The sequence below is a fragment of the Parus major genome, chromosome 1 (assembly GCF_001522545.3).
Source record: "Parus major isolate Abel chromosome 1, Parus_major1.1, whole genome shotgun sequence".
Classification (NCBI taxonomy): Eukaryota; Metazoa; Chordata; class Aves; order Passeriformes; family Paridae; genus Parus; species Parus major.
In genome coordinates this window covers 32,665,641-32,693,000 of record NC_031768.1, presented here as the reverse complement: position 1 = coordinate 32,693,000, position 27,360 = coordinate 32,665,641, and the positions used below count along the sequence as shown (strand labels likewise).

Here is a 27,360-nt window from a genome sequence, read left to right as displayed (position 1 = left end):
AACTAACAGGAAGTGCAAACAATTATAAAATTCAGACTTAACATTAGTCTCAGCATTTTCAAAAAATCTGTCCTGCATTCAGTTGTGAAACTCCATCAGATGAAAAATTGAGTTTAAGAAGCCAGAATGCACTTCAAAGATAAAAAGTAGAAAGTTATCAGATGCCCTCCTTCCTGTTAAGGATAAAGATCATGTACACCATCTTCCTGTTGCTTTTCAGAGGCAATTTTGTGTGAATTCTAGTGTAAATGATGAGCTATAGCCTCCTCTAGTATTCAGTTACCTGGATTGATTTTTGCATGACCATAAAAAAGCAGCTCAGCACATCAGTCTCGTATATCTTAAAGATGGTGTTAAAGTGAAGTAAAGCCACAACAGTGTTCTGTAACCCTCCCCCCAAAGCTAATTATTAAATGACTGTTTCTGTAGATTTACTGAAAAACTACACACCCCCCCGCTCCTCCCCCTTTCCATAAAATCTTAAGCACTTCTTCAAACACAGTGTTTTAAATATACCGTCCATCTGTTCTGTGGAATTCACCCAGAGCTTTGTTGGTAACAGAGGTGGGAACAGTGATGCATGAAGCATGAACTCCTGTGGCTGGCTTGTTGAACGATCCCCTGCAGCCTGAGGGGTTTCACCCCATGCATTCCTTCACCTGCCTTAGAATGCTGCTTAGCAGATAGGTTCATCAGTTGGGATTGAAAAGCAGAGGAGATGTTGCCTGCCCAGTTTCTCTAAAGAACACAGTTCACCAAAAGGTTTGCATTGCAATTCCTCCTCCAACATGTGACTAGGTACAGGTGACATTGTAATATGACATCATTACAAAAAGGGAAACATCTCCCAAACATAATCTAATCCTATGAGAAAGGAAGGTTTTACTTGAAATACTTCTAACACATAGTAGTGTGACATGGAAGGACAGCTGGATGGGAAAAGACAGTTACCACATGAAAATAAAGGAACAGTAAAGCAAACTATTAAGTTCCTAGTATTAAACCTTTCTTAAAAACTCAGTTTAAATTTGCTTCTAGAGCAGGTCTTCATGCCCTCTCCCTGCCCAGTGCTCCCTCCCCAGCTGAAATCAAATACCAAACCTTGCTACTGTAAACTGGTAAAACAAAAATAGAAATTAGGCTTGTGATGAGGGGAAAAACAGATTTGTAGCTTTAAAGGCTTTTATGACTTTGGCAGCACAGATGTTACACATTTGCCCCAGCCCTGATATCCTGTTTTGAAAACCAGCAACAGATTTCTGATTCACCAGTCACAAAAGGTGTACTTTCATTGCCTGGAGGCTTTCCACTGCCTGGGAGAGTAGATCTTCCCTCACTTCTTGACACCTCCAAAGGAATAGATCAGTGAAACTCCCAGCAAAAGAGAAACAAGACTATTTTTAACTTATTCCCTGTTTCGTTTCACCATGCTGCTCCATAGGCAGTATAGCTGAAGTTATGCTTTGAGGGGAACTGGGCTTGTACAAGACATTTGGGAAGCAGGAAACCTTTCAGACGTCTCTGTCATCAAAGTCCATGTTTCATTACACTCAGCTTGTGACAAGGCAGCTAAGATCCGGAATCCTTCTCACAGCAAATATATCACTATTTCTTTTGTGATGGAGGTGCTGAAATAAGTGGCTGCCACACTCCTCTTACCACAAAGGGCACAGGGGACACACACATAGTCTTGTTGTGCTGGAAAGCTTGGAACTTCCCCTCTGAACAGTGATTGCATGGGTTGCACAGGTATGCTAAAATACATAGGAGTTAAGTGATAACCACAGTTATGCTCTATAAAGAACACTTGAAGTCTTACTACATAAAAGTTTTGTTTAAAAGCCGATCACAGCATTCCAATTATTAATTACTACTAGACCAATCATTGGAGTGTCTACTAACTGTGCAGACTGTTAGTTAACAAATAGAACAAATTATGGCTGATGTTTGGCTACATCAACTAAGGAGGAAAAAGAAAAGACTGCTGCTAATCTCATGTGGAAAACACAGGCAATGCCAAGAAGAGATTGAGGAACACCAGTAAAATTTTAGAGACTTTTCCTCTGAATGTTCATTAAGTTAAGGCTTTATAAGAAAGGCCCTGGAGCAGAGATCCTCTGAGCTCATGCTCATGCTGAGCATTCTATGTGCAGGATACCACTTCCTTGCAGTTCCGAAATCTCATGTGCTCACATGCTCAACCCTAAGGTAGGATGTAGCCTACCTAGATAAAATCATACTAGTGTTTCTTAATATGTCCTAACTTATAAGAATTTCAGTTATTTTATCTTAGCCACTATATTTTTAAATAATTCTTCACATTATGTTGGTACATGAAATATATTTTAACTTTATTAGGGTATTTCTGAGGCCTTCTTCCTACCTCTCCTCCTGATCCACTACTGGCTATTCCTTTCATTGTGCCAGTATATTTCCTAATGGAGAAGAGGAATAAAAAAATTTGGTGAGGTGGATTACAAACCAGTAATTGTTGATTAGATCAAGAGGGACAAAGCTCAACAGGATAGAAGGATAGAACAACTTCAGGAATGCAGGGATTGCTACAGGAATTGAACAATAATACCACCCCACCGATTTGGCTAGTTTCTTTCCAGAAAGTGTTTCATAGCTAGGCTGTTGTCCTTGCAGTCCTATAAAACCACATGAACAGACAAAAGCATTTTAAACTGATCAGCAAAAGTTTGACATGGAACTGGAACAAACTGGTTTCCCACTGCACTCCTGATGTCCCTGCTCAGGATCTGTGGACAGAACATCCATCAGCAGTGGTTTCTCCAGCTGTGCAAAATCAGAGATTCAGTCAGGGGGGAACACACGGGTTCTTATTCGGATGAGTAATCATTCTAGAAACAGTGTAGTCTTAATCTGCACCAGGGGAAGTTTAGGCTGGACAACAGGAGGAATTTCTTCACAGAAAGGGTGATTAGGTATTGAAATGGGCAGCCCAGGGAGGTGGTGCAGTCACCGTCCTGGAGTCGTAAGGAACGGCTGGAGTTGGCACTGAGTGCCGTGGTCTAGGGACATGGTGGTGCTGGGTCATAGCTTGGACCCGGTGGTCTCAGAAGGCTCTTCCAACCTAAGTGATCCTGTAATCAATCTAATTCACAGTTACTGATCCCGGGTGATTATTGGGATGTTTTGAAGACAAGTGTAATTTCCGTGAAAGGGGGATGCTGAAGCAATGGGGCTGGATCGGCGGTGCTTCTCCCGACGAAGAAGAATCCTGCCGGCTCCCTCTCTCCCCTTCCTGCCGGGACCCCCACACTCATTCCCGCCGGGTCCCTCACAGCCCCGACCCCCCCGCCCCGTGAGGGGCCGAGCGCCCGCCCCCTTGCCGCTCACAGCGCGGCCGCCAGGCGCATGCGCAGCGCGGGGAAGCCTCGCGAGAGGAGGGGTGGGAGGCGGGAGGCGGTGGCGGCTCCGTGTGGCGCCGGCGGTGCCGCCCCTGTGTCCCCCCCTGTCCCCCTGTGTCCCCCTGCCTCGACACCGGGCCATGGCGGCGCCGCCCGGCCCCCGCGGCCGCTTCGAGCAGGAGCAGGACCGCGCCGTCCGCGCCCTGGTGCGCTGCGTGACCGGCCTGCCGGAGGAGGAGCTGGGCGGAGACCGCTTCCAGGCGGCGCTCAATTTCGCCTGGTCCAACTTCAGGTCAGCGGGAGATGGAGGGTCCCGGTGCCTGCGGCGGGGGTGTGGGACGGAGCCGCGGCCCGCCGTGCCCACCGTGCGCCGTGTCTGGGGAAGCGCCGAGGGCCTTGTACGAGTCTCTGCCACGCATCAATGACCGCTACTCCGTCACGTTTGAATCTTGGTCTTTTAGGGATTTTCTGCTATGTTAAAAGGTGCCTTTCAGCGTGTTCATTTAGCCGCCCAGAACTTTGTTGGAGGTAGATGCATTATGGTTGTGTGTAAAGAGCAAGTGAGGAAGGCTCTGCCAAATTGAGATAAACCTGGCTAAGGATGCTGTGCTGCTTGTCTGCAAGGTTATCAGTCTGCAGGAAGAGAACGTGTTTGGTGTTATTTGGGCTTGTCAGAAACGAGGTCTTTATTAATTTCTAAATACGTAGTAGCCCTTTATATTGCCACCTAAAATGCCCTTACTCAATTTCCACACTTGAGTGTGAAACTTTCCGTTTCCAGTTATCACGGTTATTGTTCCAGTCTATTTTGCCAGCTTGAGTTGTACTCGATGATCGTTGTGGGTTCCTTCCAACTGAGAATATTCTGTGAAAGCTGTGAAACTCTTGCATGATGTATTTCCAGTTACCGGTACTATCACTAGCTGCTGCCTTTTTGGAATCAGCTAGTAGCTGATCCATATAAAATCAATGCTACTTTACATTTTTCATGCTGATAGAATGCATTTTTGGAGGAGCAGTAGCATAACTGCATTGCATCTGTGAATCCTAATTGCTAATAGGTTCAAATAAAATATGCAAATCTCACCCTCAGTTTTGGTCACCAAGGTGCTTGTGTAGCTGTGTGCTCTTTTAGATTGGGGAATTCTTGGTGTTTTATTTGGGTTTTTAATGTGCCTTTAGAAAGCAGAGGGGGTGATGCAGAGTGAAATTTTTGATAGGGAGGGTTGGGAAGAAGTTTTTTTTTTCATGCCAGACTCATGCCAGATTTCTTACACAGATTTCACCGTTTTCTTGATGTGAACAGTCACAAAGGAATGTGCATGGAACATCAGCCTGAAATTATCTAGTATTACATTTGCAAACAGTGAGACCTTAGGTTGTAGCAGAAACTCTCTTTAGTTTCAAGTTTGTGATACTTGGGTACTTGTGATTTGTATTGTTAGATTTGACGATGTTTGTGTGCTGTAGTTCTTGGATCCACCTGTTTATTTACATGCAGCTCTCTAGTCCTCTTTTATTCATGATATTCCCAACTTGCCTAAAAAAAAAAAAGATACTTTTTTTTTGTATGTCTGCTAGTCATTAATTAAAGATTTGAGTAACAGACTAAAGGATTTTCACTGATAACTTCCCTGCAGCTTAATTTTACTTTTCAGGACAGATTTTTGGTTTGATTTTTTTATTGTCTTTTCAGTGTGATATTCTAACTCTTCCAGTTCTTTTATTTACCAGCATTTTGAATTAATGATTTCCTATGTAAGCTAATGTGCTGTAATAAATTAGATATTTTCTTAAACTTAAATGCCACCTATTTAATCAGTGCTATATTTTATTGTGCTCTTATTCCAAATCCTTATACACTGTTGAAATCAGACTAATGTGTATGTAGTTACAAAGTCTTTAACATGGGCCTATCTTCATCCTGCAGTGCTATTATTAAAATCCTTACTAACTGCCTTACAATTTCACTTTCTAGTTCATTACTTTGGCATTGAGGTGATTTCATACTGTCTTTTGAATTTCAGTCTATTTAGTTTAACTGTTGCTCATGACTGGGATTCAGCAGTTTTCATTTATGTCTGTGGCCATGAGAATTTTACCATTTTCTATTACCTGTTGCTGGAAACATTGATTTGGTTCTGAGGACATACAGAGTATCTTGACCTTGTACTCAGTGTTGTCACATCTTATTCCCTGTTTTTTTAATCTTCGTATCTGAAGAACCTATTCATAGCCTAATTTAGTCTCCAAAGTCCATTTTACCTTTCATGAGTTCTTGTTTTGTCCCTATACATATATATACCTTTGTTGATATATCTGTCTTTATTTTTGATCAAGCTCTCTTTTCTCTTTGACACTCTCCCTTATCATTTATAAAAATGAGCTTCTTTTGAGTTTAGAGGCCTTGCCATGTGGGTGGTTTTTTTTTGGCCTGGGATGCAGGTCCCAGATAATTTTGTGCATTTGACACCGATGCCTTTGACAACACAGTTCTTGATCTCCTTGCTCTACTTGACTTAGCAGACAGCATACTTTAATTTCTTAGTTTGCTGGTACAGTAGTAATTTTCCATTCAGCTTAGAGTGCTGTTTAGATGTAACCTGCATTCAATTTTTTCAGTCTTTCAGGCCAATTATATTTAATCCTTCTTGAGCTAAGATACGCCAACATTGAATTTTGTTGATGCTTAATGCTGTTGCTAAGTGTGCATTATTAAACTAGTAATGTCTTCATATATGTAATGCAGTTTTATTTTTTTTTTTTACTTCAGCTTCCTTTTAAACATATTCTAATGCAGATTTCTTCCACAGATTTCACCGTTTTCTTGATGTGAACAGTCATAAAGTAGAGAGAACAATAGAAGGGTAAGTTTTATGTCTATGTATTAATAATGCATTGGTTATATATATATTTTTAAAAACCTTCTTGATACTATTTATGTTATTAGAATACATGAAAAATTGGTAATTCATTCTGACCTCGGAAAAGCTGCAAGCTGGAAAAGACTAACAGAAAAATTTCTGAACTTGCCACTCCCAAGTACTGAAGAAACAAAGGTACGTACGTTGCAAATTCCTTGTTGTTTTCTCCATCCCTCTTGCATTTACACTGACAATGGGAACTTCAGTTGTAATGTGTTGGAAATTTCAGGTGACTTAGTAGCAGACTTTGGAGTTGCTGTTCAGGTCATGGATTTCCAGAAATGAAAATGCATATATTGTCTTCTCAGGGTTTCAGGACATGGGGTTTCATGACTGTGAATCTCATTGCACACTCACACAGAGCAAGTGTTTTAGGGTAAGCATTGTACAAATGCTGTAGCTGGAGTCTAGGTGAATCTAGATTCTTGTCTGTTCTAAAACAACAATGACCTGAGCATTTCTTATTCTTTGCCAATTCTTTTACCTTAAGTAATCCATCTGGGTGTTCTGGTTTTAGAGTTTCCAGTTGGAATGCTCCTGTTCTGTAGCTTCCATATTGAGACTGTGTGTGTGTTTTGCCATTGATACATTTTGTATCAAGTCAGTTTAGGATATGGAGTGGATGAAGATGGCAAAGTTGTCTCACTCAGTTTCTTTCCAGTGTGGCAGTGTAATAATGAATTGGATCTTAGAAAATTCCTGCTGTTGGGAGATCTAAGCTGATTTAAGAGGTGGTGCTCCATGTAAAGATGCTCTTTAATAGAATTGTGTCTTCTGAGTTGCAGTCTGATTTTACTTCTCATCAAACTGACATTAATCTTTCTTTGTGTGTTCTAGGTTCCTCTTAATTTGTGGGGAAAATCCAGGGGCCCTTAATAGCTTACACATATTCAATTACTGTACTGAATAGCAGTCTCTGGATTTTTGAAAATGTACCTTTAATAGTGCTTCTTCTGAGATTTGAGTGAAATTAAAACCAACCAAACCAAACACCCAAGAAAGTACTTAATAATTGAATTTTGCAAGTTTCCTAAGATTTTTTTTAATTTCCTTTTCTTTTTAAAAATGCAACTGGGGTATGGCTGGAGGTAAATGAATCTCATATTAGGGAAGTTAAATGGCATTTAGTTTTTAGCAGTGACACATAACTGGAAAGATTAGATATTTACTGGTTTCTATGGCTGGTAAGTGGAGCACCAGCTCACACGTGTGGTTCTGTCAATGACCTGCTGGTTTTCTTTGACAAAATCAGTAATGTTCAGTAGGAACATGTTATAATCCTTGTATATGCTGCTTTGTCAGAAATTTGAATTATTTTTTCTAAAATGCAAGTGGAACTCATTCCAAAACAGCTTTGTGTGTTAATGAGTGTGTGAAAGTGTATAAGGATTTAGACAGCGGAATCTCCACATGTCTAGATGTGAAATGGTTGACTGAAGATCTTTGTAAAGTTACAATGAGGCCAAAGGAAAATCTTTTTATAGTAAGAAATGGTTTTATACTGGTAAACACATTTTAGGGAATAGACAATAATACAAATTTCTGGACCATCCCAGTTTTGGCACAGTATATTAACCTGATTGAAGGCCTTCTGTTTCACAACTGTAATATTGGAGTTTTAGATTCATCCTTAGTGATCTGTGTAGCTTTTCAGATCTGAGAAGGTAATATAAACATGATATTAGAATGTAGTGATTTTAGCTAATGTAATTTTAGCCTCTGTTTGAAATAATTTGCCATGTGAAAAGGGAAGCTAAGGCTTGGTTTCCTGCCAGCCCATACCTGTGTCCTTCCAGTTCATCAACATTTTTGTGGCTGTCCATTATCCCTTGTCCTGTGGTGACTTCTTACTTGCATCTTTTCCATATTCTCTGATTATCAGCTCAGTAAGAGGCAGCATATGCTGTGGCTGCTTTTGAAGGACTTGTATACTGTTTGGCTAATTAGTAGGCAGAAGAAAATGAACAATTCAATGTCATATTGCAGATGTTCTTTTTGTAATTCAGGACTGGGGAATGGGAACTAATGGGGAGCGTTTCTGCAGATAATAGGCTTTGTTACTAAGCAAAATCTTTTAGACCACTTACAGACTTGCTTTTTTTCTAATGTGTTTTAAAGACGGATACACACTATTCCATACTGTCTCTTCTGTTGTGTTTGTCTGATTCGCCGTCCAACACCACCTATGTGGAAAAACCAAGAGTCAAAGAAGTGGGTAAGTTTATGAGATGTTTATATGGCTAATGAAAGATACAAACTGCTATGCAGTCTGATAAGAAGGAAATTTTTCTTTTCCATTTTATTATCTCCTTCATTTCACATTGCTTTACTGATTGTCTTTATAATTTGTACATTTAAAATACCTTGCAAGTCTTTTCTACCCCTTTTTATGTTGCATCACTTATTTTAGTTTTCCAGCCACTGATGTACATTGGGAACTCTCTTTGACTTGGACCACAATCACAAATAAACGTTCTCCATCTGTTCAGCAGTGCTTACATGCTCAAAGACAGACAGTGGACTTCTGTCCTGAGTCTCTGTCTTGCATCTCAATATTAGATCTCTGGAAAAAGTTTTGGTGATGTAAATTCCTGATGGTGATGTAAATAATCAAGGAAAGGGAGATACATTTGAAGGTTTCCAGAGGGAGATCCCAGCTGCCTGCTTTCTAAAGTAGGACTTTTTCACTCAGTGCCTGAAAATGAGGCTTGTGCTTAAATTTGAGTGGATACCATCCCCCATTTGTTTACAGTGTTGTATCATAGACTGAAAGAAGAATATTTCAGACTAACCTAAAGAAAATCTTGCATCTTAAGATTCCTTTTTGAATGATCTCTGCACATTCCCTCGGCGGTGTTTTGAATGCACTTTCAGCCCATTCCAGGAATGTGAATATGAAGAAGTTATCTCAAACAACACTAATTACAGTTGAGTAAGCTTCATGTTTAAGATATCATATGTTGTAAGTGTGGTTGTTACTTTGAAAGTATCGCACATCACATCATGGATATGTGGTATCTTTTTTGGACTGTTAGACAGTTCCTGGTTTACGTTGTTTACAGTCTGGGATCCTTGTGCATATTTAAATTATTGAGCTAAATGGGACTTACTAGTCACAATAAGTGGTGTGTTGCATTCTTGCATGTTTTTCCAGGACTGAAGTGTAGGGTAGCATAACATAATATAAATGTTAAATGTGCTGATGGCACGTTGTGTTGCGTATTTTGAGTGTATAAGCAATAAAGTTGAGAATTAATAAGGGATATACATGGTTGATACATCACAATTTATGTCATATTGAACCTTGTTAATGGAACGGTGGTGTAACCTTAAGTGGAAGGGAATGTCTTTTGTTTTAGCTATAGAGTATCAAGATAGTTTTAACTTTGGAAGTGTTTTAGAGGAAAAGAAAGTCAGTTATGTGATACTTACTATTTTTATATTTATGTTTCTCTTAGAAAAGGAAGAAGAATTTGATTGGGGAAAGTATTTGATGGAAGGAGAAGAAATTTACTTTGGCCCAGGCATAGATACACCAGTAAGTAATTTCTTAAGGTAAAACTCCAACTGTATAAACTGGTTTGAACTGTGTTAAAGACCTGATTGAGTTGTCCTAGTTTGTGTGCTCTGCATGTTGATTCTTGCAGGATTCCCCAGTACTCTGCTCAATACCACGAAATAACACAGACTCAAGCAGAATAACAGAATAACTTCTGTTTTTTACAATGTTTTGACTTAGTCCTGCAATTAAACTGCCTGCTTCTGCCGACTCTTGCAGAACCTACTGCAGTTATGTGAACTTTTCTAGAACTCTGATTTGCTTTAAACATTATTAATGTTTATATAACTTAAATAATTCTCTGTTAGACAGTTATGTTAGTCCTATTGTCCTGAATTTGCTTCATAGTGTAAAAAAGAATAGTTAATGTTGGCTTGAATAGGAGCTGAATATAGAAATGTCTGCTATGTTGTACTGAAGTGTCTTGGGGTTTATTGCTCTTCACAGGATTGGTCTGGAGAAAGTGAAGAGGAAGAGGACACTCAGCCCTTGAGCAGGGAGGACTCGGGTATTCAAGTAGACAGGACACCTTTGGAAGACCAAGATCCAAATAAGAAGACAGTACCTAATGCTTCCTGGAAAGGTTAGAATAAGCTGTAATTATTCTGATATGTCTACTAAAATTTAGCAAGATAATGTAGTTTTTTTATTATTCTTTAGTGAGGTATTGTGTTACAGATCTAGAATTGTAATATAAGGTGCATGTTACTGTTCTTTACTGATTTATTTTTTTCCAGTAAAGAAACAATATATCAGAATGTGAAGCAAAATTTATTTTCCAACAGAAATAGTTGGCTCAGTTGTGGGTATGAAATGTTTCTGGGGAAAAAAAGGTTTTATTTAGTTAAAATACTAGTGGCTTTCTCTTGAATAGCTTCGGAGTATTAAATGTAGCTGTGTATTTTTTTCACAAAATATTGTGGTATAAATGACAGCTGCTTAATATATATTATATAAGCAGTAGCTATCTAACTGGGATTAGATAAAGTTCTGTTGACAATCACATTTTAGAAAAAGCTGTTTTAGGTAATGTACTAAATGGCTGATAAAAAAAGAATGTTGTGATAAAGCTGATGACACTTGGCAGTTTATTTTTTAAGTCAGCCTGTTTTTGTATATAGCGTTTGAGAATTGCCCAAGACAGAAACACATTTTTTGAGAAAGAATCAGGAACCATGTATATCTTCAAGCTTCTAGAATCATATATCCTGAGCTGGAAGGGGCCCTCAAGTATCATTCAAGTCCAGCTCCTGACCCTGCACAGGATCATCTCCAAGAGTCACACCTTGTGCCTAAGAGTGTTGTCCAAACCCTTGAGCTCTGTCAGGCTGGTGCTGTGACCACTGCCCTGGGGATGTTCCATTGCCCAACCACCCACAGGGTGGAAAACCTTTTTCTGATAGCCAGCCTAAACATCCCCTGACAGCTTCAGGCCATCGCCTCAGGCCCTATCACTGCTCAACAGAGAGGAGGGAGTCACCAGAGAGTCTGTTCCTGTGTTTCTCCTCATGAGGAAGCTGTGGACCATGGTGAGGTCTCCCCTCAGTCTCCTCCAGGCTGAACAGACCAACTGACCACAGCTGCTCCTCACATGGCTTCCCCTCTAGGGCTTTCACTGTCTTTGTAGCCTTCCTTTGGACTCTCTCTAATAGCTCCTTCTTATATTGTGGCACCCAAAGCAGCTCACAGTACCCAGATGAGGCCTCAGCAGCACTGAGCAGAGCTTATTTTTTAGGACTTTTGCAGCATTTGGGAAATGCGCAGAATTACATTTCTGTATAAATTAATTTGTGCACAGTGGTATTAAATTCCCAATGCAGTAAAGTGCAAATGGTAATTCATTTGAAAAGATTTGTGATTCTGCAGCTGAGTGAATAGGCTTATTAATAACTTCTTCCTGTGTTTTATAAGCATTTCCTGCATAAATAAAAACGCCTTGCTGCCTGTCTCATGTTTTCACAGTCGGTGAGCCTGATGCCCGCAGCTGGCTGGAGCAGCACGTGGTTCCTCAGTACTGGACAGGAAGGGCTCCTCGCTTTTCACATAGTTTGCACTTGCATTCCAACCTGGCTGCAGTCTGGTAAGAAAACAGTAAAATATTCCTTCCTGGCATACAATGCTAAATACTGACCTTTTTAAGCCTCTTTACTGTTGGAAGCATAAAGATACTATAGTAATTACAATTCACTTAAGAACAGAATTAAAGGGGTACAAATTAATAAGATGAACAAATGAACTGCCTTTTCTATTATAGATTCTTACCCTTTTATTTAATTTTTATTAAGTTTCTCATGTCAGAGAGAAGGGTTTAATTTTTCAAAAATGTGTATCTGACTATTGAATTTTGTTTAGCTTGACCCTTATAAGGTCTTTGAGGACCTAATATAGGTGAGTTATAAGTGGTCCTGGAAGTGAGGAGCCCCCAAATGTTTAAATTTTTGAAATGTTTTTGGTGCTTCCCTTAGAAAGTTAAACGTAAATTTTTGTGTGGGGAATAAACTTAAAACAGTACATTGCCATAATTTACCATGGCCTTGAAAAGAAAATGAGAATTAAAAATAAAAGGGAGTCTAATTCTTTCCTGTCCCAAATTTTGATGTATTAGCTATGAAGTTCATTAGATTTGCCCTTGGTTTTCTTAATGAGTTTTTTAATCAAGGAGTTATTTTAGTATAAGGTGGTTTTCTAGCCAGTTAAAAACTACAATTTACAATCAATATTAGAAAATGGGTAACATGAATAAAACAATACTGCTTCTTCTGCAGTGTTGTTAGATGTGATATATAGGTGGTATTACTTAATTTGGACTTGTTGTTATTGAGTGTGATTGCATAACTTTTGCCACTGATATTAATGAGTAAAAATATAAAAATGTACATAATCATTCTACGCTTTGCTAAAATATGAAAAGGTACTGAGGAAGGTTTACAAAGAATTGCGTAAGACAGGATCTCTAGAGAAAATTCGTAGATGGATATGAAAGTTTCCACTTCTTAAGTAAGCTTTTGAGCTAAAGGGAGAATTTTCTTATATGGCTTAGAGAAATTGGTATTTTACTTTTTAGCTTGGTATTTTTTCTAGAAAGTAATGATAAGTTTTCACAGCACTGAATGAGAAATAACTGAATAGAAATAACTGAATAATTTTAAAAAAAAACAACCCCAAACCTACAACCTCCCTCCCCCTCACCCCCCCCAAAATAGTGGAAATTCAGTACTTCAGGCATTTGCTACTTAATTTCTTGTCTTGCTATGTAAGGTGAGATGATATTCGAGTGTTTTCCATAGTATCTTGCTTAACAATATGAAAATAAACTGTGCTTTTTTTTGTTTTATATACTTTAAATGTCCCTGTGAGGATTGAATCTGCTCAGATGTGAGCAGAACAAAACTGAGCCTAAAGATTATTGCTTCATTCTTACTTTCAGGTGATTCAGCTGTTATTTCAGCCATTATATTGTTCTAATTTCCTTTTCTCTAAGGGACCACCATTTGTATGCCAGTGATCCTTTGTACGTGCCAGAAGAGAGGACACTGGTCACAGAAACACAGGTTATACGAGAAACTCTTTGGTAAGTGCAACATCACAAAGCTTGCATTTTAACATTCAGTATTTCTCTCAAGGAAATGAGAGGTCTCTCTTTGAAGATCTCCAAAGAAGGAATTCTTACTAAGCTTTTAATTTATACTGTTTCTGACAGTAAAGGTGCTGCATGTGTGTTAGCCATTCACATTTGAGGCACTGGAACAGGTTGCCCAGAGAAGTGGATGCCTATGATGCCCCATCCCTGGCAGGTTGGGTGGAGCTCTGAGCAACCTTGTCTGGTGAGAGGGGGTGTCACTTCATGGCCTGAGGGCTGTAACTAGATGATCTTAAGGGTCCTTTCCATTCTGTGATTCACAAAGAAGAAAGTAGCTTACTGGGTTTTTTTTTAGCATTGATTATTCAAGTCTAATTGTTAAAAAGAACCAGTTTGTTCTTATCTTGTCCCTATGGATTTATAAAACAATGCTCAGTTTTGGAAAGAAGACTGAGTCATCTTATAGCTTGGAAATTATCTCAACTGGAAAGAAACTTTAGGAAATATTTACTTCATGCCAGTGTTTAATAGTTCTTGTTCTGGCAACAACTTACAGTACCAATAGCATCGTACTTGATTTGTGGTCTCCTGTTACTCAAAGAAAATAAACTTTAAGGCAAGGGAGAGCTAGTTTTTTATTAATTATATATAATTATAAGTCCATTAAGGGGGAAAATTACTACTCTTTTTGTTTTTTTTCAAGGCTACTTTCAGGAGTGAAAAAGCTTTTTATATTTCAGCTGAATGATGGAAAAGTGACTGTGCGGAATGATATTATTGTAACTCATTTAACCCATGTAAGTTGTTTCTGAATCTCAGAGGAATATGTCATTAGAAAGATATAATTTGTGGGAATAGGAAATTAAACTGCTTGTGGAAATTTCTGCCATTTTTCTACATATTTCTACATTTGTGTTTTGTCTAAAACAGCATCTGACTTAATAAAACTGAATGGGCTGTTCCTGTATCTGAGAATATGATGAAGCAATAGCAAGTGCAGAATTCTATAATATTTTAATTAATAAAAATAATATTGTAATGCCACTTTAGGCTTTATGAAATACAGTTTTTGTTAGATAATTCGAGAAAGGTTTTTTTTGTTTTTATTTTAGAATTGCCTGAGATCTGTATTGGAGCAGATAGCAGCATATGGTCAAGTTGTGTTTAGACTACAGAAGTTTATTGATGAAGTGATGGGACACAACCCAGAAAGCATAATGCATGGAACAGTTTCCACTCCAAAGAAGACTACAGAAGCCCCATTCAGAACCTACCAAGCTTTTATGTGGGCTTTATACAAATATTTCATTAGTTTTAAAGAGGAACTTACTGAAATTGAAAAATGCATAATCAACAAAGGTACAGTGCAAGGGATGTTTTACATGAGGGGGACACACAAGTAATTAACACTGACAAAATTTGCTTTTCTGTTGGACGTTATGTTATGCATCTTGTTTGTTTGTTTTTTTTTTAATTTTCAGATAAAACAGTCACACTTTCAATAGTAATAGATAAGCTGTCTCCCAGACTAGCACAACTGAAGGTACTTCACAAGGTGTTCAGCACAGGAGTAGCAGAAGTGCCACCTGACACTAGAAATGTTGTACGAGCATCTCATCTGCTTAATACCCTCTACAAAGCTATTCTTGAATATGACAGTGTTGGAGAGGCATCTGAGCAAACGGTAGGGGAAATAATTCCTTCCTTAACAGAACAACACACTAGAACTAACTAAATTACTAGAATTAGTAACTAAAGCATCATTGTTTTTTGACGTGAGTTCACTTAACCTGGACGAAAATGGATTTATGACAGGATCAAGAGCAGTAATTTTTGAGGACTGAGGGGAAGGACTGTGGAAAATCAGAGGCCAGGAAGCTGTTTTGAAAGAGGGAACTTTGGAATTGCTTTCCTTCCTATTTCTACAACTGCATAATTGAGTTAATGCTGAAATGTGGGGGTTTGGATTTTTACAGGAACTTGATTATACTATTGAAAATATAGTTCATGTCATTATATCCTTTTGTTTTCCTGATTTCAATGTTATGAAACCACAAAGTGTTTTATGACTATCTGTTACTGTTTCAGGGATGTTAGAGTGAGAAAGTGTTGTTTGGATCTGTGATGACAGGAGTGACAAGAGGGGCCATGAACAGTACAGGCTTCCATTAAAAAAAAGCTGTAGTTTTTAGTTTAATATTTTATCTTTAAAATGCTTAAGTGTAGTTATATATATATAACAAACTGTGATTGCACAATTTAGAGATTAGACTTCACCATATTGCTTTCAATTCTTAGTATAAAAACATTCAGCCAGTTTTATTTTTTCCTTTAAATTCAGGTATCCCTTTTGTTCTCTCTCTGGGTTGAAACTGTGAGGCCATACTTACAGACAGTGGATGAATGGATAGTCCATGGTAATTTGTTTGATCCTGCAAAAGAATTTATTATTCAGAGGTAGGGATGCTTGATACTAGACACACAAGTAAAGTAAACCTGTTGTAGAACCTAGAGTAAAGGGTGACGCTAAAAGTAGGTTTTCACATTTGTTATTTTGCTTAAGAAATAAATTCATAATCATATTTCTATAACTTGTCTCAAACTTTCCATTAGGGAAATTATATAGATAGGGATCTCTACCATGTATTGTTGTAGAGTAGAAAGCGATTATTTTGGGTTTTTCCCATCTATTCTATTTCTAGTAAATAATGAGCAGCCTGACACTGAGTGTACTGAGTTTTTTTAATAGCAGGTAACCATTTCTCAAACCCAAGACACTTGCAAAAATTACAAAATTTACTTTTAAATTCCTCTACTAATCTTGTTATGAATCAAATGCTATTTGGAATTAAAATACTCATTGCTTCTGACTTGTAGTAAAATTAATAGGTGTCTTGAATTACATGTGCATACCTTAAACATTACTTGAGCTGTTAATTTTTGTTCCATTACTATGCTACATTTTGTTGGTCCCTTTTTTTTGACAGCTTGGAGTGGAAAGTGAATATAGAAATTAAAGTTCTGGCTTGTTATTATAAATCCATTTTTCCCTATCTGCCAAACTTAATTGAACCTGTGTCTGTTAACATATGTTGAAGTGAGCATGAAGAAAGACAACACCTCTAGCAGTACTATTGTAATAACTCCTTGGTAGCAGAGATCCTTAGCATCCTTATTATATCCTCTTTTTGTGGTTCTATAATTGTGTTTTCAGTTCTTCCAACAGGGCTGATCTCAACTTATATTTATGCTTCATTTTAATTATCTAATTTTAATGATGTAATTTAGGTTTTTCCATCTGACTTCAAAGACTAAACTGTGTATCTTATGTAAACAACAAAAAAATCCAAAGCAAACTACAAATTGAGTTTCACTTACTCTAGAATTTTCAGCTTTCCTAGTAGTTGTTACTTGACTTGGAGGTTTGAAATAAGTCTGCAATTCAATCACTCATCATTTTGACACTAGGGATGCATGCCACTGTGAATAGTTAACGTCCTGGATAAATTTAATTATAATTGCTCTGTTTGACTTGCTTTTGGGGCTTATTTGGTTGTACAGTCGTTTAATCTCCCATGAGCTAATTGTTTATCATTTCCAGAGTTTGAGATAGTTTGCAAATAAGGATGAGCTAATTTTATACAGTTTTGAAAATACTTCATGACTGTTCTAAGAGAAAAGCAAAGCATAGAATAAAGAGGATACATATCCTCTAGTAATGAAGTTTCCTTTTGGAAAGGAGAATACTCAAGAGCTTTTTATTTCTTCACAGAAACAAAAATGTTCCAGTTAATCACAGAGATTTTTGGTATGCTACCTACACATTATATAGTGTGTCAGAAAAGACAGAGAATGAAGAGAAGATGAGTGATAATGCCAGTGCCAGTTCTGGCAGTGATCAGGCTCCTTCAAGCAGACAGCACACAATGGTTTCTTTTCTGAAACCTGTGCTAAAGCAAATTATCATGGCTGGAAAATCCATGCAGCTGTTGAAGAATCTTCAATGCAAAGATGGTTCTCCACAGCAGGCTGCATCAAGAGGTGAGATGTAACTTGTACACCATTATGCCTTAGGCTGTCTAACAGTATGGGTGTATTTTTGATAATGGGCTTTCCCTGGCATTAGAATAATATAACACTCTGTTGAATGCCGGTATCGTGGTTGGTAATTTCAGGTCTGATGGAGAATACTCTTCCAAAGCAAACAAGTGAAAAGAGCAAAGTGAATAAATTTGGCAGTTCCGTGTTCTTATTATTTCTCTAAATTTTTCTCAAACTTCTTCTCATGTGCTTACAAAACAATATTTTTTATGAGACAAAACCAGCTTGTATGTTCTAGTAGTCAACTGATGTTTTTTTATAAATAATTGTTTTCCATTACTCAGTGGTTGAGTAATCTAAACTAGCATTTGGAATTTTTATTTTTTTTTTCAAGCTTTCTCATAAGTAGATCAAAGATGTTTGGCTATCTAGGATATTCATCTTGAGTGATTGTAAAATATAATACAACATTGTAACTAATGTTGGGGTTGAGGTTTATTTTCCTTTTTTTAAAGGAAACAAAATATTTTCATCTTGCTGCTTCTTCATGTTTGAAAGTAGAGATAGTTAAATTATTTTGGAGACTCACTTCAGTACATACTGAAAGATTGTCAGGTGCTAAAAATTAATCACCTTTGTACCTGAGGTAGGAAGTTCTTTAACAACCTCCAAAATATTTCATATTTCAGATATTCATTCTGTGGATATGCATACAGTGCTTTTGAAAATATGCCTGACGTTAGGCATTGGCCTAGTCTTATTATTTTGAATATGTATTTGAAGGTATTTTGTTTTCTGAATAGTGGTCTAAATATAATATTTTAAAAGTTAGCTTGTGAATGTTGGACTGTTCAGACAACATTTTCTCCAATGTGTTGCCTAATTCAGATGCTGAACGGAAGAGTTTATATACACTGTTCTTGGAATCGGTGCAGTCTCGCCTGCGGCACGGGGAGGAGTCTGTCCCAGACATTATTACAGAACAGCAGGCCACAAAGCAGAGCCTGATAAAGATGCAGTCTATAGCAGAAAGACACTTGGAGCTGGATGATGTCCATGACCCGCTGCTGGCTATTAATTTTGCCAGGTAAATGAATGATCTTCCTGCTGTGTTGTTGAGAGCAATATTCAGCCTGGTGACATTTGGTAGATCACATTTTCATTATTGTTGCTGCTGCTACTGGAAAAAAGCAAGCTCAGAATAAACACAAACACTAACAGTCAGTCAGAGAAGATAAATAGGCACTCTGCTTGTGCATGGTTAAAGAAAAACTAAATCAGTGAAGAATGTGCTACTTGCCATTTGTAGCATAGAAAATTGGAGTAGTCCTTATTATAACAGGCTTTTAGCAAATAAGTGGTTTAATAGTGAATGCCATTTTAAAATCTGAACTTTTCAATGAATTTGCTTGGTTTTTGTACACAATGTCCTTGATTTGCACCAAGTATATTCTTAGAAGAATGCAGCTTTGGTCTTGCTGTGCTTAAGTCATTTAACTGTAAAAGCCTTCCACAACTCAAATTACTTGCATAAAAATCTTCATTCTTCATAGTGAGGTAAGTCCTGTAGAGAGTATAAATGTCCTGGAAATCAGCAGGAAAGGTAAACTCTGAAAATCTTATTAGGTGATTACAAATAAGAAAATAGCTATTTATGTTCTCACTAAATATTGTGTAAATACATGTTTTAAAACTGACATTAAAAAAGGAAGAATTTATTTTAAAGAAATCTTAGATAGGACTTTGTTTCCCTTATTTTTGGGATTTTTCTAGTTGTCAGAATTGCTACATTAATTCAATATCCAGCTCATTCAGTCTATGCAGGCAACAGCTGCTATGAGCCAGACTTCCTCTTAGAATGGTTACAACTGGCAACTAGCTTTTTATAAAATATTACAATAATTTGATATTTTTTGTGTAAAAACAATTAAACTTACCAAATGCAGACCACAGATACTCTCTTCCATCATATAATATGTAGAGACCCCATAATTAAGATGCCTCAAACCAGTTCTCCATGTCTGGGATGGTTTTGGTTTTTTTGGTTTTTGTGTTTGTTTTGTGGTTGTTGGTTGAATTTTTACTTTGCTTCTTTAATTTTATTTTTCTTTCCTGGGAAGCTCATTTGAATGCTGTATATGCACAATATAGTTCTAAAAGTTCCTATCAAAGTGGGTTTGTTTAGTAAGCTGTATAAAATCTGAACTTGATGTTTTTCAAAAGTATGCCTTAAGCAGTTATGTTATTGTAGAATGCTGTCCTCCGTGATCCTCTCATGTCTGGTGATACACAAGCAGTATGATGGATCATTTTATAGGCTGGATGCATGCTCTGCTTAAAGTAAACTTTTATTATCCCTGCACCATATATTTCAGAGCAGATGACCCAAATCTGATCAAAATCTTCGAAGGCATGACATTGTTTTGTACCGTGTGTGAATAATGAGCCTTCTTCCCTAAGTATCTTGTTTTATTTTGAAGATTGTATTTGGAACAGAGTGACTTTCATGAGAAGTTTACTGGTGGGGATGTCTGTGTGGATAGATCCTCAGAATCTGTGACGTGCCAGACTTTTGAACTGACACTGAGGTCTTGTCTTTATCCTCACATAGACAAGCAATACTTGGAATGCTGTGGTAATTTGATGCAAACTTTAAAGAAGGATTATAGGTAAGTAGATTTATTTTTCCTTAACTTTTTTTTTTATTACCAGTGGTATGTCATCACTAAAAGAAGCAATTCTATGTTGTGTTTCTACTCCAGTTTGATAAACGGCTATAAAAGTCATTAAGAAGAAAAGGGGAATATGGCATGATAGACTCTTGGGTAAAAACTTGGTCTAGCTTGAATCAACAGCAAAGCTGTTAATTGTCATCAGTGGATGCTTGGTGGGATATTATTTCAAACAGTATTTATTAGTAGTGTTGTCATTTGAAATTCATTTCAGGGAGAGGGATGGGATTTCCACACTATACTATTCCTGAGAATTTCCTAGCCTCTAGGATAGCTTCCAGTGGAGTTAGTGAAGCCGTTAAAGCTTACAGGGAAAAATGCCGTGGTTAAACAACGGATTCACTGTAGACTTTGTAGACTTGGAAATCAGCAATGTTTGCATCCAATACTGAGTTCTTGCTGTGTAGAATTTTTAAGATTTTTGTTTCTGTATTATATATAGTTGTGTTTTGCATTCACTTGTATGATGAGACTTAAGAAATGTTACGTGTTTCTCTTGTTCAGGCTCGTAGAATATTTGCAGGCAATGAGAAATTTTTTCTTACTTGAAGCTGGAGATACCATGTATGACTTCTATACATCTATTTTTGACAAAATTAGAGAAAAGGAAACTTGGCAGAATGTTGCTTTCTTAAATGTTCACTTGCAAGAAGCAGTTGGACAACGCTATCCAGAGGACAGTGCAAGGTAAAGCGTATAACATGCTTTAGTTATGTTTCTTTCACACTTAGCTGTATTAATGTAATGCACACATAACACACTTAGCACACTAATTAAAATAATGTGTTTTAATGAAGTTTTGAGCTGTTTTCTCTTTCCTATCCATGTCCTCTGGATTAAATCAGACAGTTAGTGGTTAGAAGTGAGAAATAAAAATTAGTGAAACTAACAGCTCATTTAAAACAGATTCTCACCAATTACATCACTTGTTTCCTTGCATAGGTTGTCAATATCATTTGAAAGTGTTGATACAGCAAAGAAGAAACTCCCTGTCCACACCTTAGATGGTTTGACATTGAGTTACAAGGTAGTAAATTAAAATGGCTGCAGTTCTTATTCTAGAACAGATTTAAAATGTTGTATTAAAGTGACTTATATTTTCGATCTTTATTATCTTCTCCTCCTAGGTTCCTTGGCCTGTGGATATAGTTATAAGCTTAGAATGCCAAAAAATTTACAATCAAGTTTTTCTGCTCTTGCTGCAAATAAAGTGGGCCAAGTATAGTCTAGATGTTCTACGATTTGATGGTAAGAGACTTCTTCAGTGTAAGATACTCTGTTTTGTGGTCTAAGGATATGATTAGTCTTCTGCTTTCTACAGTAAGCAGTATAAACTAGTTAGAATTTTGATTCATTCTATAAAATAATAATCTCTGCTAGTGTTGCAAATTACCTATATTAAGCTGGGTGTGTTTTTCGCTTCTTGTCAGCCTCAGGGACAGCTCCATTCATGCATTCTCTTTGATTCAAGTCTAGTTAGTTATACTGGAAACTTGTTACTTCATTCTACAGACTTTTCTATTGAAAGAAAGTCTGTCTACCACACCCTAATGTTTATGTATAATCTTTTTATGAGTAATACCTTGCAGAGAAGTTAAGAAGACAAGATGAAAAAAGTACTCTATTTGTGATTGAAATAGTAAACTGTTGGGGGATTACACAAGGAGAGTTTTTAGTATTTCCTTCACCAAGTAATGTTTATACTCTTCCTGTCCCATGTAAAGTGGATATAGACTTCATGCCTTAGAAAAAGAAATTAGGAAGTTGATGGGTTCATCTATATTTTGAACATCAGCTAAGTAATTATCTTCCTAAAAGTATGTGGTTTTTTACTGTTTAAACTTTATGGGTATGACTTTTTGGTTAAGTCTTTTCCCAAAAAGCACAACACTCTTTTTTTATTTTTTTAAGAACTAGTCTCTGCTGCAGAAAACTCACAGAATAAGGAAGCAACTTCATTAGAACAAGGAACACTCCCTGTATTTGGACCACAAAAAGAAAATATAAAACAACAAATACATCGCATGTTCCTCTTAAGAGTGAAACTTATGCATTTTGTCAACAGCCTGCACAACTACATCATGACTAGGGTTTGTCTTATATTGCAATTTAATTTATATTAGGAGCTTGTAAATCCTAATAATTTACCTTTAAAATTATTATTTTAATTATTATTTTTATTCATATATATTTTATATAATATATATTTATATTAATATTATATATATATATATAATTATTATTGTGTAATAATTTTTCCTTTAAAATCTAAACAGAAACCCAAAACAAAAAGAAAAATGGAAATATAATGTCATTTCTACATGTTTCAGTTTCAACTTGGCCATTTTAAATCAGTTGTTCTAAAAATGCTTTAGAAGTTCTGTATGCATATGATTGATCTTCGTGTATTACTGCTTCTTTTTCTGTTTCTCCCAGTGCTAGATGACTTAAGCACAGTAATGCATAAAGAGTTTCTCAAAAACCTCTAGTACACAGTGTATACATGACTTTCCAAATACAAAGGCAATGTCTTTAGATACATATCTGCTCTATTGTTGCCTATTTTGCTTTTAATAAAATTAGTGTATATTCCCATTCAGCCTCGCTGGGGATAGTCATGCCCTTGTGTAGTGGCAGTATATCTATTTATGTGAGGTATGTTGCTGTGTAGTTATGAGAAGAGCTTGAATTTTTTGCTATTGATGGTAATTTGGAGGCTAATCCTAAAATTTGAGAGGGAAGAGCAAATGAACCATGAAATTTCAGGTTCTTAAAAAATCTATTTGAAGAGAGGCATAATCACTTGTGTGCAGCATGGAATTTAATAGCTTTGGTTTTCTTTTTAAGATTCTCCACAGTACAGGCTTGGAGTTTCAACATCAGGTAGAAGAAGCCAAAGATTTAGATCAATTGATAAAGATTCATTACAGATATCTATCTACAATTCATGATCGCTGCTTACTGAGGGAAAAGGTGAGTAAAAAATTAGTATATTTGATGTACTGAGTTACCAGGACATGAAAATAATTTTGTACTAATCATGCTGTCTGTTTTGCAGCATACGTACTAAACAATATATGGGTACTCTTGAAGAAGTGGTAGCTTTTCACACTCCAGTGTGAGATCCAGTTTCCCTTGCTGTTCTCAGCTCAATTTTATCAAGGAAAGAGGATAAAATTAAATTCTTTATATTGGGTACTGAATGACTTGTTTGTTTCTAGAAGATGGGAGGTTCTGAACTAACTGTGGCTTTTTACTGTTAGGAAGATGATGCATAGTGGTATGGCAGGAAATGGAGGTACCTGGATAGCTTTGTAACCTTTTATCCCACATACTGTCTGTCCAAAGTCCACATCCAAGTAGTCAGCTGGGAAATGAATTGGAGAATAAATACAAACATCTTCACTTTGGAAGAATCACATTGTACTTAGGAGATGGTTTTTACAGGTCAGATTAAATGGCATATGAAACCTTTGTTTATAATAAGAAAAATAAAACCACTGCTTATTTCAGTGTAATAATGAAAATTATTATTCCTAACAATGAATTTCTGTCTTACTCCTTGTGTTTTAATTATTTTAGGTGAGCTTCGTGAAGGAAGCTATAATGAAAGTGTTAAATTTAGTACTGATGTTTGCAGACCGTTGGCAAGCTGGTTTAGGGGCTTGGAAGTAAGTACACGTACCTAAAATTCTGCGTGGTCATAATTTTGCAACTCTGAGTATGACTTTGTGCCCAGAACTGCACCTCCAGGTGAGGCTGCACCAACGCTGAAGACAGCAGGACAGTCATCTCCTTTGTCCATCTGGCTGTGCTGTGTTTGATGCACCCCAGGAGGGGGTTTGCCCTCCTGTCTGCCTGGGCGTCCTCCTTGCTCACTCTTCTTGACCAACACCCCCAGATCCCTTTTTGCAGCCACTCCTTTCTGCATTTATGCTTCTGTTTGTGCAACCTGCTGCTTCAAGGATGATACTGGGCAAGTCTCCAAGGCTTTGTCAGACACGCAGAAGTTGATGTATGGTCCTGAAGCCAGCTGGTGTGGACTGGCTTATTTCATATTTTCAGTACTATTTTATTTTGGCACAGGTGCTACCTCAAACTTCCATCCCGTTCTCCTGTGACATTAGGAAGTTGCTATTTTTGAGTGTTTTTCTCATTCAGAGTGTCAGAAATAATTAGTGAATGCTGTTGTTGAAGACTGAAACTCAGGGCATGTGGTTGCATGTTCTTGCATGTGGCAGGAAAAAGTCATAGCTGGTGTCATCTGTATCTTCTTGGGAAGGGAAAAAGGAAAGGAGTGACTGTTGTGAACTGTGTCTTCTCCCTCGTGTGAGTGCTATCTGACAGAGTCCTAATTGGAATTCAAGAGATTGCCGGACAGTAAAGCAGTGTGGGTGTCGTTGTTTTACTGACCATATAGGTTCCCAAGGTTCTCTAAAGCAGTAAGGACCAGGAAAGGCTCTCTTACTTCCAAACCTATGTAGGAAAGATAGGTGCCAGTTAGAATCACACAGCTCCTCTAAGTCACTGCAGAGATGTCTAAAATGATGAGGATATTATTAATGCCCCTTTGATGGCACACAGGTGCTCCTGTCAAAATTGCCTTTGCTTTTCAGAAGTAGCATGTGTAGGCAAAACTGAAGTATTATAAGTTCAAGCCAGAATTCTATGTAAAGAGTACTTTTGTCATTTACTGTGAAATTTTTGTCATATTTTGAAGATAATATAATGCTGGTCTGTTAAGCATTCCTCTGTTAAACTGTTTTGTAGGATGGAATCCATAGAGAAGATGGAATCTGATTTTAAAAACTGCCACATGTTTCTTGTGACTGTTCTCAACAAAGCTGTCTGTCGAGGCTCTTTTCCCCATTGTAAGTACATGAGGCTTTTCACATACCTGCACTCACCCAGGTTTGCTTGGAATGTGTTGATGTTTTAATCTATTCTAATGTTGGCATATTTTAAATAATTTCATTTTGTGAGATATGCACAGATACACCAAGACTTTCCTCTTGTTAAGTTGAAGTCATTTTTTTTTTAGAGTATTTGTGCCAAGCTTCTCTGTGACAGCTATCTTCAGTTCATCTGTTTACTTGATAAGGGGAAGGTGTGTAGCCAAGCAAGTGACAAGCAGTTTTCTAAATTAATGAAACTAAGTTCTGGGGGCATAGAAGAGCATTCTTTTTGATGGTATTGGGAATGACAGCTGTGATATATCTTGACCAGATAAGATTTTAGTGTTATGGTGCCTCAGCTGCAACTGCACTGGGCTCTTGGCTGTGCCCATCTGTTGGGAGTTACTCCCTTGGCAGTAGAAACAGCAGAGGATGACATAGCTGTGCTTCTACGTAGGACCTAGTACGAGCTTAAATTGTTAATCAGTGGCAGTTTGAGTTAGGGGGGCAACTGCTCAGTGTGGTTGTGGGGCATCAGGGTTAGCTGGGACACAAATGGATGTTCTCACAGGTTTTTACACCATCTGTAGATATGCCCAGGGTACATGACTTCGTGGTGGACTGAGCAGTCTTAGGTTAAGGTTTGGACTTGACTATTTTAAAGGTCTTTCCCAGTCTATAACCTGTGTCTAAGACAGACAATATCTGCTGCCATCACTGCTACTCACATCAACAAGAGCTTGTCTGCAGAACCATCTGTGAGAATGGCTCGCTGTATATAAACCTCCCCAACTTTTTTTTTGGTGCACAACTGTATTTCAAACAAAGTAGCTAATTTCTTACCAGTTGTTACCACATGAAATAACAAATGGGTAGCTGATGATGCCTGTGGTGAAATATTACCTAAGCTGTCAGAGACTTACTAAGTATCTTGCTGTCTGAAGTCCCAGAGTACTGCAATTTAAAAAGTAAGCCGGTATCTTCCTATTAAAGGACAGAATTGAATATTGCAATAAATGTTTGCAGAGTGCTGCAAATGCAAATATTAACCACGTTTTTATGGCTTGTTTCACAGTGGAATCTTTAGCTTTGTCACTGATGGCTGGCATGGAACAAAGTTAACACCCACTTCCACTGAATTAAGGAAGAACTGATAGCAGGATTTATGTTGAAATTCCTGTGTTAAAGAACCATAAGCATTTTGCACTCCAGTTAAAATGTATATAGCTAAATGATGCCGGTGTTTTGGAGCTGTGTAAAATATTTTAAAATGTAAATAATGTACAGGTAAGTGTGTTGGTTGTGGCAGTGTGTGTATATGCTTCAACATCAAAAAACATGTATAGTGTAAAATTCATTCCATGTAAACAATCTTACTTGAAAATACATTAAATGTGTTTCATGCTGAAAAAAGAATTTTTCTTTCTTTAATTATGAGTAATTGATGGTTTACTTTTTCAACTAATTTTTCAGCTGTGAATAGGTCACAGGGCAGTGTGCAGTGGTGTGACTCAAATCTCGGTGTTTAGAAGGTTGGTTGATTTAATTTTTGGCCTTTTTTTCTTTTGCAAAAAGGCTAAGAAGCATTCATCTTCTTTGCTTGGTGGTTCTTAAGAAACCTTTAAGAACACTGTAAAAGAAGCTGATGTAAAAAATACAAGATTAATTTATCAAAATGGATTATACCAGAACATAAAACACCAGTATTTTTTATGTTAAATGTTCAAATGCTTACAAATTTTAATGGTAACTCTGGTCAGTTTAAGTAGGATTAAGATGACAGTGTGTAATGTATTAGTTTTAATGATTGGATTGTTGAGGTGTTTCAAGGGTGGTCAGATATGACTTGACCTTTATCATTCTTTAAAGCCTTTTGCAAGCAAACTTCTACATCTAATAGCTAATCTCCTCTACAACATTCGATTGTGATATAGAAGGGTACATTTCTAGCCAAGTAAATGCAGAACTTGTTCTGTGCAAGATGACTTGTCTTGTCTGCTCTCCATTAAAGTTTCTCTGGAATTCTGGCATGAATATACCTGCATTAAAAAGACAAAATCAATCATAGCTATTTATTTAATGATTTTTTTTAAATAAATAAAAGATTTGATAATTAGAATTTCACTGTTGTGTGTGTTTCTGCTGAAATTCAGTCAGTAACCTAAAGTTTGAGAGGTGTTTCTTTAAGGTAAATGAAATATATTACTACTGAAACTAAGTGGCTCATTATTAAACTATTTTTTTCAGCTGTAAAC

General features: G+C 37.2%; 1 protein-coding gene across 5 annotated transcripts; it reads left to right on the top strand.

Moving 5' to 3' along the window:
• The first annotated feature begins 3,427 nt into the window (after nt 1–3,427).
• TUBGCP5 (tubulin gamma complex associated protein 5) lies at nt 3,428–27,229 on the top strand. 5 transcript variants are annotated; one of them, XM_015639714.3, is made up of 24 exons: nt 3,430–3,666; nt 6,188–6,241; nt 6,325–6,433; nt 8,417–8,513; nt 9,115–9,225; nt 9,757–9,836; nt 10,305–10,440; nt 11,820–11,937; nt 13,339–13,428; nt 14,141–14,234; nt 14,550–14,796; nt 14,919–15,121; nt 15,779–15,894; nt 17,210–17,478; nt 18,367–18,565; nt 19,959–20,147; nt 20,715–20,897; nt 21,153–21,237; nt 21,338–21,458; nt 22,122–22,300; nt 23,058–23,183; nt 23,793–23,881; nt 24,981–25,081; nt 26,181–27,229. In XM_015639714.3, exons 1-24 carry the CDS (start codon nt 3,515–3,517, stop codon nt 26,225–26,227), a joined length of 3,195 nt encoding a protein of 1,064 aa, XP_015495200.1. In that variant the 5' UTR covers nt 3,430–3,514; the 3' UTR covers nt 26,228–27,229. The 5 variants fall into 5 exon arrangements, 4 of the variants coding, with proteins under 4 accessions (XP_015495200.1, XP_015495217.1, XP_015495207.1 ...); XM_015639721.3 differs by lacking the exon at nt 3,430–3,666 and adding an exon at nt 3,742–3,857; XR_002002233.2 differs by lacking the exons at nt 24,981–25,081; nt 26,181–27,229 and adding an exon at nt 23,474–23,657 and having other exon boundaries at nt 3,428–3,666; nt 23,793–23,882.
• The last annotated feature ends 131 nt before the right edge of the window (nt 27,230–27,360 follow it).